General features: G+C 41.4%; 1 protein-coding gene across 2 annotated transcripts; it reads left to right on the forward strand.

The window, feature by feature from the left end:
- Window positions 1–8,403: 8,403 nt before the first annotated feature.
- DPH3 (diphthamide biosynthesis 3) lies at window positions 8,404–10,585 on the forward strand (the record flags this gene model as incomplete). Of its 2 annotated transcripts, XM_080715808.1 has the most annotated exons (3): window positions 8,404–8,511; window positions 8,944–9,018; window positions 10,520–10,585. In XM_080715808.1, the coding sequence occupies 3 exons, from the start codon at window positions 8,404–8,406 to the stop codon at window positions 10,583–10,585; spliced, it is 249 nt and encodes an 82-aa protein (XP_080571934.1). The 2 variants fall into 2 exon arrangements, with proteins under 2 accessions (XP_080571934.1, XP_080571935.1); XM_080715809.1 differs by lacking the exon at window positions 8,944–9,018.
- Between the last annotated feature and the right edge of the window lie 1,562 nt (window positions 10,586–12,147).

Here is a 12,147-nt window from a genome sequence, read left to right on the forward strand (position 1 = left end):
ACAAACAAACAAGCAAACAAACAATAAAAGTACACAGAGTAATATGTAAACCGGCAACATGGCCACTTATTATCACATGCTGTACACAACTGTACGTGCCATGTTTTATGACTGGCACCACAGTAGGTTTTTGACACTAGTATCACCACAAACATGGGCAATGAGCTGTGCCATGATATTAGGGCTACAATGTCACTAGCAATAAGAAATTTTCAGTTCAATTATAATCTTATGGTATGTAAGCAGGCATGGTGGTACACGCTTGTAATCCCAGCATTTGGGAGGCTGAATCAAGAGGATGTCAGGTTCTTGGGCAGCCTCAGCTACTCAGTGAGGCCCTCCACAACTTAGTGAGACCCTGCTTCAAAATAAAGAATAATAAAGAATAAAAAATAGAACTGGGGGTGTAGCTCAGAGGTAAAATGCCCCTGACTTCAATCCCTAGTACAGAAAAAAAAAATTTTATGGTATGTATGTATGGTCTTTTTGAAGCTGAAACCTTATTTTGTTGTAACACCTGACTATTTATGTTCTCTATTGGTTTCCAAAATCTCTGACCAAGTTTACACGACTAATACAATTATTATAGAAGATTTTACAACTACCTGATAATTGTATCCTTCCTGAAAAAAACAACCTAAGTCATTCTTTGTGCAAACACCATAGTGAGCATTTACACAAACCTAGACAGTGTGATCAAAGGACAAATTTACTCAGGTTCCAAAACATAAAAAGCTTCAGATTTCCAGATATTAAAAATCAACACAGGTAAGAATACAATGCACCAATAAAGGTATAAAAAAGCCAACATAGACCATAATACTATTTGTAACAGCCCCAACTAGAAACTATCCAAAAGGTCACTAACAAGAGTAAACAAGTTCTGATCCATCACATCATAATGTACAGTTCACAGCACTGAAATGGAGAAGCTACAACTACATGCAGTAGGACGATGGTCATCACAACTATCATACTGAATGGAAGAAGACTCAACAAGCACGTATTGACTCCAACCATGTAAACTGCAAAACCAGACAAAATTCATCTGTGCTGTAAGAAACCAAGTTAGCTACCCTCGGGAGGTGGCTGTGACAGTACTGCTTATCTGGGTACTGATCGCCTAGGTATTTTCACTTTATAAAAATTCATCAAGCTGTCCTCTCAAAAACTGTAATTTTTGTTTATATACTTTAACAAAAAGTTAAAAAGAAAAACAACAAAAACATACAGAAAAATTCCCTAGCATTTTAATTTTTTAAACTACTACACTATCAGAAAAAGCGATGATTAGGAGACAAATGTTTTTTGTTTTATCCCATATTTCATTATGCCAATTTTTAAATATTTCTTTGCCTAAACAGCCACATTTAACATGGTATAATGCTATATCCATCCTTTCCCATCTTAATTACCTTGAAAATGAGTATGTATGCAAACACGTTTTTTTTCCTGAGTTCTTTGGAAGGCACTATGTAAACTAATCGTAATAAATTTAGTGTTAGGAAAATATTCAAGCTAATTATTGAAGCTTTATAGTTCTCCATTTAGCCTTTCATTCAACAATAGTTATTAAGAGTATGAGGCAGGCACGAATGGTGACACACGCATGAAGAAAACAAAGACTCTCTCAAAGAGCTTCCATTCTAGCAGGCAGAGGGAGAAAGTGAGCTGGGCTTGGTGGCGCACACGCACGTCATCCCAGCACCTGCGAGACGGAGAGGAGATCACAGGTTCAGGCCAGCCTCAGCAACTTAGCAAGACCCTGTTTCAAAGTAAAAACTAAAAAGGGCTAGGGATATAGCTCAGAGGTAGAATGCCCCTAGGTTCAAAAAAAAAAAAAAAAGATGGAAAATAAGTAAAAAAATAGACCAAATGGTAGTAAAAGTCAAATGTAATTTATCCAGCTATAACCAAAACATATTAAAAAAACTACTCTTTCATAACTGGTCTTTCGATAAAAACTCTATTTCTTCTTACCAAAATGTGATGTGGTACTTGTTCATTTTTAACAAATACGCTACTGGTTATTTTCCTCTCTAGTAAATGAAAAAAGTTTAAGGTCTCTCACCTCATGCAGGACTACTAAATGTAGTTTCTCTCCTTTAAATGTGCTAAGCCAAAAATGATGTGTTAATCACTGAAAGAAGGAAGGTAAAACTTACTTTAGAAGTCCATGAGATTTTAGAAGTCATCAAATGTTTGGTTAATTGACTGACAGAATATTTTGGTCCTGGTATTAAACTGATAGCCTTGGACATACACCAGTTGAAAAATGGACAGTTTTTCCATATAATGACATTCTCACAAAGTTCCTGCAATGGCGGAAACAGCATGTAAGAACAGAGGAGAACTGAGGAAAAGCCCAACGAAGTCTTAGCTGCAAAAGAAAGGGATAGTTATAACCAGCGAGAATCATTTCCTGGCAAGCTCGTGTGTGTGTGTGTGTGTGTGTGTGTGTGTGTGTGTGTGTTACTGGGGACTGAACTCAGCAGCATTCTACCTCCAATCTACACCCCCAACCCTATTTTTTAATTCTTCTCTTTTGAAACAAGGTCTCACTAAATTGCAGAGGGCCTCCCTAAGTGGCTGAGGCTTGCCAGGAACCTGTAATCCTCCTATCTTGACTTCCCCAGGACTGAGATTACAAGCATAAATCTCCGCACCTGGCTTCATGGTTCCATTTCTATTCATTTTTTTCAATATTAGGGACTACACCCCCAGCCCGTTTATTTCTTATCTTGAGACAGGGTCTAAGCTGCCCAGGCTGGCCTTGAAGTTCAATCCCCCTTCTTCAGCCCCCAGACCACGGGATTCCAGGAGTGCGCCACCTGCCGAGCTCTCCACCCTCCTCCTGTCTCTCTGACTCTCCTCTTCACCGCCCTTGGCCTGTGTTGACTTCTGCCAGCTTTCTGTGCTCTTTCCTCTGCCATCTGCAGGCCAGCCCCGTTGTCGGGCTACAGGGGCTCCTCTTAAGGCTCTGCCCAGTTTGAAATTCCACTGTGCTGAAAGTAGAAAGTCAAACCACAGTCAGAGGCTAAAAGATACAGTTACATGTCACCTAAGGCCGAGTTCTCTGATAACACTTCTCCACTCAACTGGAAAACAAAGAAATATTCTTTTTTTTTTTTTTTTTTTTTTGGTGGTACTGGGGTTCCTGGAAGCCCTTCTATCTCCGGGCTACACTCCCAGACCTATTTTTACATTTTTATTTGGAAACAGGGTCTCCTAAGCCAGCGCGTGCGGCTAGCTTTGAACCTGCGCGATCCTCCTGTCTCTGCCTCCCAAGCGCGGGGATTACAAGCGTGCGCCACCACGCCTGGCAAGAAATATTAATTCTTAAAAGCTGTTCTCTTAAAAATTCTAAAATCTTGTTTGTAATAGTAATCATAACCAAGAATGCCACCTACTGGCAAATAAAGAGCATTTTTATAAAACTGAGTTCAAAGTGTCTTCCAAAGCTTTATGTCAGTCCTTGGAATAAGGTATTAAAACGTATCCACAATGGCACACACCTATAATCCCAGTTTCTGAGAGATTGAGACTAAAAGATCACTGGTTTGAGGCCAGCCTCAGCAACATAGCAAGACCTTATTTCAAAATAAAAATAAAACAGGGTTTGAGGTGTAGCTCAGGGGAGAATGCCCCTGGGCTCAATCCCCAGAACCACAAAAAAATAAATAAGATAATATAAAAGGTAATCATATGTCCAATGGTTTCATATATTCAGTGTATTTAATTAATAACATCAGCGTATATGAAGTAATTTCTAGAACTATATAAAAATATACCATAAATGGTTGTATCCTCACAACCTCTACGATACCAAAATCTTAATTCTATTTCTCAAGTACAAAAAACATCATAAATGCTAAATAAAACATATCCATTAAATAAGTAGTAAAGCAAACTACTCTAAGCAACAGATAAAATTTAAGATTTAAGATCAATTATCCTGAGTTCAGTTCAACTAGTATACTCAGTTCATTCAGAAATTCCAGGATTACCAAGTCTACTTTAAGCCTTGAACATACAATACAGATAGCGGTGCACATTTGTAATCTAATATTTGGGAGGGTGAGATGGGAGGATCACAGATCCAAGGGCAGCCTCTGCAGTTTAGCAAGGCCCTCAACAGCTCAGTGAGACCCTGTTTCAAAATAAAGAATACAATTGAACCAAGGACAGAAAACCCTTGGTTCAATCTCCAGTATCTCCCCCAAAAGAAAGAACCTAATGCAATGCCTTTGCCATCATGAAGCCTTTATTATAGTAACACAGTTATTAGTAGACAGAAGAGTAAGGGGATTGTTTGCATCTGATGAGGAGTATGATAAAGAAGAGAAATAAAGTAGGTGGGGAAGTTATCGGGAAAGGCCTGTCCAAAGTGAAGATTCCTGCACTGAGGCAAAATGGCAAGAGGCAGCCAAGCAGACATTAAGCAAAGAACATTCTGGCAGAAGGATTTGCAAGAACAAAGGTCCAAACTTAGCAAGAAACGAGCAAGGAGCCTGGCATGTTAGAAAAACCAACGCCGCTGGTGTCCTGGACAGCAGTAGTTTCGTGTCTTAGGCTAAACATAACACAGCCGAGAGTGACAAGAAGCGATGCTGAACAAGCATTTGTGCCGAGTGACTGCAGCCTATGACCAAATTATGGACTTTACCTGAAGGGTACTGGGAAGCAAGCAAGGGGTTTGACTAAATCAGGGGGACAGGATCTAGTTGATAGTTTTAAATGATCGCTCGGGCTGCTGAGGAATGGACCATGCAAGGGCAAAAGCAGGAAGAGGGGGTAGGAGGCTCCAGCCCAAGATTACAGTAGGACAGCCCTACAGAGATGGCAGAAGTAGACCTCAGTGAAATGTATTTTGGAATGAGAGCCTTACAGCTTGCTAAGGGACTGGATAGGGCATGAGAGAACCAAGAGTGCCTCAAAGAGCACAACTGCCCTGAAATAAAGTAAATCTGCAGAACATGGCAAATGTCAATTCAGAATCCCAGCTGCACTGAGGAACAAAGGCACTCCCAGCACTTGGTAAGGGAGCCACGTGGTTTAAGTGGTACACAGTGCCTAACTTGGCACTGGCAATACTGGCCTCAGCTGTGATTCCTCCTTGCCTTTTTTTTTTGATCTTGGCAAATCAGCTTTTTCAATTTAACAATACCCACACTGCTTCACTGGTGTGCTGAAAGGAATGAGTAAAATAATGTCTACGGAAGTACCTGGCAAGCCAGACTGTTCCTAAAAAACAACCCTAGTACATTAACCCTCTCCTCCTTGCCAGACAACAGAGGAAGGATCTGATAGTGCCAACAAACAACTCCTCCTGGCCTGATAAACAAGAGCATTCATCAAATATAGTTTCTATCACACAATTTTTTTATTTTTATTTTTGGTGGTATTGGGGTTCCTGGAAGCCCTTCTACCTCCAGGCTACACTCCAGACCTATTTTATACTTTTTACTTGGAAACAGGGTCTCTTAAGCCAGCACAGCTGGCTTCAAACCTGCACGATTCTCCTGTCTCTGCCTCCCAAGTGCGGGGATTACAAGCATGCGACACCACGCCCGCCTTCTTTCACACAATTATAATCTAATTTTAAATCTAATTGTGCTAAGAATTCTGGTAATGGCTACTTTCCATAGAAAAAGTGTTAAAATTTATGAAGAATAAAATAAACTTAGCTAGGCATGGCGGCCCACGCCAGTAATCCTTGTACTTGGGAGACTGAGACAGGAAGATTGCAAGTTGAAGGCCAGACTTAGCAACTTACAGAAACCGTTTCAAAATAAAAAATAAAATGAGGCTATGGAGAATTTCCCAGGGTTCAATTCCCAGTACCACAAAATACATAAATACACTTGTGATCTCAAATGACTCCATAGCAATTGGTAATAAGTAGTTTTTTAATTTTTGTTTCTCCCTAATATATACTAAAAGAAAAGTTGAAAATTACAAAGAAAAACTCCCTGAAACCCCCTGTAACTTTAAGGACTGCTAACCTCAGATTTTAAGATGCTGCAGCACTGTTTTTGATGGACTCAAACTGCTTTCTAAAAGCCTACCGAGAAGGGAGGGGAGCAGAGGAAGCTGAGTGGTAGAGTGTTAGCCTAGCATGCATGTACCCCAAGTTCAATTTCTAACTCCAATTGAAAAACAAAAACCTACCATTTTATACCTCCTGTGAAATAAATGTGACTGTGCCCATTTGTGTATATTCAAAAATGGGTCATATGAAAGAAGTAAAGAGAGCCGGGTTTTATATGGCACACACTTGTAATCCCAGTACTTGGAGGCTGAGACAGGAGAATCAGGGTTCACAGCCAGCCTCAGCAATTTAGTGAAGCCCTCCGCAACTCAGTGAGAACCTGTTTCAAAATAAAGAATAAAAAAATCAGGCTAGGGGTGTAGCTCAGAGGTAGAATGCCCCTGTGTTCAATCCTCAGCACCAAAAAAAGAAAGAAAGAGAGAGAGAGAGAGAGAGAGAGAGAGAAAGAAAAAGAAAAATGAAAGCAAGCAAGCAAGCAAACTAAAGACAATTCTCAACTGTGATTACTGGGACTAAAAACAGACACTGGAGACACTTTTTCTTCCTCTCTTCAAGAGACTACCAGGAAGAGACTACATTTGCAGAGATACAGGGAGCAACCAGTGAGCTCTGTGGGCTTTGAAAGGATTTCTCCTTTGCCCAAACAGACCTGAATCACCATAGTTAACCCTCAACGAGTTTCAACTATTTCTCAATCGCTAGGTTGATGTCTAGGTATAAAAACAAAACTGTTTGTGAAACCTCTGAAACAACCTTCTATAAACTTATTTAATGTACTTCTGGAGATTATTCTCCCAAAGACTTCTTTGCCTTTCGGTTTTCAAACTTTAAAAGGGCCAGCCAGGCATGATGGCACATGCCTGTAAGGCCAGTTTCTATTGAGACTGAGGCGAGAGAATCACAAGTTTGAGACCAGTCTGGGCAAATTCAAAAGACCCTGTCTCAAAATAAACTACAAAGGACTGGGGATGTAGCCCTGTTGTAGAGAAATTGCACAGCATGTGGGATTGAACCGAGCACTCTCCCCACTCCTGTACACACCCACAAAGTAAATAAAAGGACTAAGACGAGGTGGATATTCAACTCAGTGTGCACAAATGGTAATTTCATCAAAATATTTGTGTGTCCATAAGCCTAGGAGTGAAAATCCTAATTTCCATGCTAAATGAGAATGTTAGATTTGAAAAGGATCTTGTGATCACCTCTAGCCTAATCTTTTCTTAGCAGAGGAAATAAGGACCAAAGTCTCCAAACCTCAGAACGAATTTGCAACCAAGCTGAGATGTGAGCCAAGATCTTGGTTGGTTGTTTTTTGTTGTATGTGTGGTACTGGTGATTGAATCCAGGGACATTCCATCTGTGAGTTACAGCCCTAGCCCATTTTTAGAGTTTATTTTTTAAAACTGACCTGGCCCTAAGAAATTCCCAATAAAAAAAGTGGTGTTATTACTGCTGCTGAGTCTCACTGTAGTTAACAATGTTATATGCCTGGCAAGAGGACTAGAACTCAGTCCCTGCCTTTCAGGTCTTGGTCCTCTCGGCGACACAAGGTTGAATCCTCAGCTATTTAGTGAGCCCTTTACAACTCAGTGAGACTGTTTCAAAATAAAGAATAAAAAATAGGGCTCGGGGTGTAGCTTGGGGGTAGAATGCCCCTGGGTTCCATCCCCAGTACCGGAAAAAAAAAAAAAAAAAAAAAAGACGTCAGGGTGTGAAGAAGAGACGGGGTGTACCTGAAGTCAGGAACTACAAGTTGGGCATCGCCTGGGCTCAAGGTCACTTGGTGAAGCGAAAACCCCACAAGAACTGTTCGTCGGTCACCGGGAAGGAACGCAGAGGACGCTGAGCCGCCCCCGCCGCGGCCTGAGACCAATGCACGAGGCGCCCAAAGGCCAGCGACCTGAACCCAGGACGAGCCTCAGCGGGAACCTGCTTTACAGACCCCGTCTAACTTCCGCGTCTGCGCCTGGGAACCTTGGGGGGGGGTGTAAATCCCCAGCCTGACGTCATAAGGCTGAGCCAAAGCGAGCTCTCGTGCTATTGGTCACTTCAGTCCAATGAGAGGAGCGGTGCGCGACACTGCTGCGCAGGAAGCGCCATCTTTCCAGGCTCTCCGCCCTAGCTGCACCATCTCCATAGTGACCGCGACCCGGTCACCCATTTGGCCGCCGGGACTAAATTTGCGTCATTGTCTGTGCGCCGGAAGTTCCAGTTGACGCACCGGAAGTGATAGTTTGTGCTTCGGTGCGTGGTGGCCGCGCCGGTCCCGGCCGGCGCCGGTAAAGTTAGACCCACCGAACGCCGCGTTGTGGGGCGGCGAGGGCTCCAGCTCTTGGTCCGCCCGCGGGACCATGGCAGTGTTTCACGACGAAGTGGAGATCGAGGACTTCCAATATGACGAGGATTCGGAGACTTATTTCTACCCATGCCCGTGCGGGGATAACTTCGCCATCACCAAGGTAACCTCAGGCTCCGCCCGGTCGCCGGAGCAGGCGCGTTTTGGCGGAGTTCCTTGCGCGGTTCTGTGATCCCTGAGGCTCCAGTCACCCACGACCCCTTTTCCCTGCGTCTGAATTCCCTGAGCTCCCAGTGGGCATCTTTCTGGACTTTAGTCTGTCCGGGAAGCGGATGGCCAGGAGACCGATCCCTCTGCCCCCGGGACCCCTCTTAGCGCCCTTTCTTGGAATACTTCTTTGGAGGAGGGGACACGCTTTGGTTTCCCAGGGTTTTGAGGCGATCGAACTTCCTAACGTTCCTGAGTATTGCCTCTCAGTGACGCTTGCTGGGCAGACCCTTTGGGGCTCACCCACCGGGGGCAGGCAAGCCACCGAGAGACTTGAGATGGCGAAGAGAAGGCTATGCTGACCACACGTTGTTTGATTTTGTTATAGGAGGATTTGGAGAATGGAGAAGACGTGGCAACGTGTCCTAGCTGCTCTCTCATTATAAAAGTGATTTATGACAAAGTAAGGAATACATTTAAGAGGGCGGAGGGCACTGTATGTTGTTCGCAAGGCCCTAAAGTGGCCTGGCTGTAATATATAAAAATATGTAAGAGCAGAAAAATATTTAACAGTATGTGGTAGGTGAAATACTGTTCTTAACTGATTATTATTATTATTATTTTTATTATTATTATTTTGGTAGTTCTGGGGTACCTGGAAACCCTTTTCCTCCAGGCTACACTCCCAGACACCATTTTTATATTTTTATTTGGAAACAGGGTCTCTTAAGCCAGCGCGGAACCTGCGTGATCCTCCTGTCTTGCTTCCCAAGCGCAGGGATTACAAGCGTGCGCCACCACACGCCCAGCTTTTTAAAAATTATTGATGAACTACTGTATCATAAATCAAAACTTCCAGTTCAAATTAATGTAACTCATTTTAGTGGAGGCTCAGAAGGATTTGGAATTTGGGGTCCAGTGTGCGTAGATGACAGCAACACAGAGGAGTAATAATGTGCTTTTATTCAACTTTGAATGAGAAAGCTCTAAAGTTGGTGGATTTTAGAGAGAGAAAGAGAATGGGAGCCAAAAGGAGCAACCATCACTGCAGCGCTAGGACTCTGAGAACGTGGAACCACAGCACTAGAGGGAGACCTAGAGGAAACCTACCTTAGGGTATGGCATTATCGCAATATCTCAACCTCATCACTGTTGAAGAAGAGGATGAGAATAGGGACTGTTGTGAAGATGGGCCATGAATTCCAAAGAGCACATTGGACCGATTCCAGATGGTGAGCAGGATAGAGTAATAGGAACAGATTAGGGGCTCATATTGCAGGAGATGAAGGTAACCTGGGAAGCAAGGGAGTTCTTGGGATAACTGACATAAATCAGGATAAATGATCAGAGACTGAACCTTTATAGAGTAGTTAATATTACATAAAGAAACACATAAAGACCTATCCTTTCTAGTTGGAAGAAGTAATTTCATTGAAATGATTAGTACAGAAACTTAGAAGATGTGGCAAGGCTTTGTTCTTTTTTTTTTTTTTCGGGTCTGGGGATGGAACCCAGGACATTCGACCTCCAAGCTACACCCTCCTCTGATATATATATATATATATATATATATATATATATATATATATATATATATATATAAATTCTCTATTTTGAAACAAGGTCTCACTAATTTGCAGAGGGCCTCACTAAGTAGCTGAGGCTGTCCACGAATCCTACGGTCTCAGCCTCCCGAATGCTGGGATTACAAGCATGCGCCACCACACCCAGCTTGTTATTTCTTAAAAGTGGTTTCTGTGTCTTGATGATGGGCATATTTATAAGATGGGGCAATTTTTGATATTCTGATTCTAGTGTTGACATTGGCTCTTTGAACAAGAATGAAGTGATATATCATTGGAAATATTAACAGCTAGATTGACTGTGTAACAAAATGAAGGTAATGTATACAAATTTGTGACACTGAAACTTAGTGGTTAATGTCATTTCTCATTCTGTCTTAGGATCAATTTATGTGTGGAGAAACAGTCCCAGCCCCTTCAGCCAACAAAGAATTAGTTAAATGCTGAGTAGGCCTTCAGGAATCCAAATTCTGGACAATTGAGAATGAGCCAACATGGAAATATCAAATGCACAGTTGCTGTCTTCTTCACAGGCTTCTTCACAGGAACAGCTGTTTTATGGCTTGCTATGCTGTTAGATCTTTTCTGTGGATCTTTTCATCAACTGCTGTGTTTTTCTTCAAATGCAGAAATCAGCCCATGATGTCTCATACCTGGTTTACATCCTTAGAACTTTGAATTGGAATTGGACATATTCATAATTATAAAGGAAGATAATTTTTTCTTTCTCTTAGTTAATTTTTATTTCTTAAGCTCAATTCAGTATCTGATAACAGCCTCATCTACCTCAGTCAACTAGGTTTAAATCAAAAAGATTGTTTTACTTAGTTATTAAGATGATTAAAATTAGCCCTTTCTTTGAAATTTGACATCAGCATTATTGTTCTAAACTTCAGAAAAATTGCTTTGTTGGTACTGCACTTCCAGTTCCATTGCCAAGCCAGTCTCCCAAGTCTTGGCTGTTACTAGAATGTTCATGTTCTGTTCAGATGTCATTTCCGTGATACTTCATACAGAGTTCAGTTGTGGTATTAAAGAGAAAAGGTGGTAAGGCCACAATTTTTTCATAGCCACAAGATTGTGAATAAGGAAGAAAAGTCTAAGTGAAATGGTCAAAGAAATAGGATTTCCCTATATTGTGCATGTTCCTCGAACAACAGGACAAAGATGAAGAAAAAGCAGAAGGAAGTGAAATTGATAATAATGAGAGGAGTGTAAGGTGCCAACCTAATACATGGAATGCTTAAATGATTTTGCCAGGTTAGAGCAAGTATTTCTGTGTCCAGGTTTTTTGTTTATTTGTCTTCTAATAAGACTAATGAAAATTATACTTCAGATGGGGGTTAATGACAAGTCTTTGTGGCCAGTGACAGTACTTTCAGCCTATCATAGAACTGTGTCGGTGTTCCTAAAAGTAAAGTATCTACAATAGAGATTGAGCTTGAAAATGTGAGTTTGTTCTGAATAAATATACCTAAAAAAAAAAACAAAAAACCAGATCTAATAAGTGTCCATAACATGCAGCCAAACCAGACATGTACTTCAGAGAAATGTTGCCCTGGAGAAAGAGATGGTAAGATGGGCCTAAGTCTTCCTTTGTTGCAGTGCTGACTAGCAAGAAATTAGAATCACTTACTTAGAAATTGAAAACTTCCCTTCATAAACACAACATCGCTCTGTGTATGTGTGTATGTGGATATATCTATCTGTATATGTACATATGTGTGACATTTTGAAACTCATCTGCTATCTGGCAGGTTGTTTGGGGTATGGCTCCTGCTTGTAGAAAGTGAATATTCCATACTGATTGATAAATATGCTGTACACACTCACTGAAGGTTTAAATGAAAACAAACAAACTTTTTTTTTTTTAACCTGGTAGCAGCGTGGCTAAATGCAGCTACTAGTTTGAGACATAGTAAATCAAAAGTTGGATGCCAGAGTACTTGCTACATTATATGGCATATTCTTGATATGAGGAAAAATCTCATTGCTGTTTGGAATGCTGA

Source organism: Muscardinus avellanarius (assembly GCF_963383645.1).
Source record: "Muscardinus avellanarius genome assembly, chromosome: 18".
NCBI lineage: Eukaryota > Metazoa > Chordata > Mammalia > Rodentia > Gliridae > Muscardinus > Muscardinus avellanarius.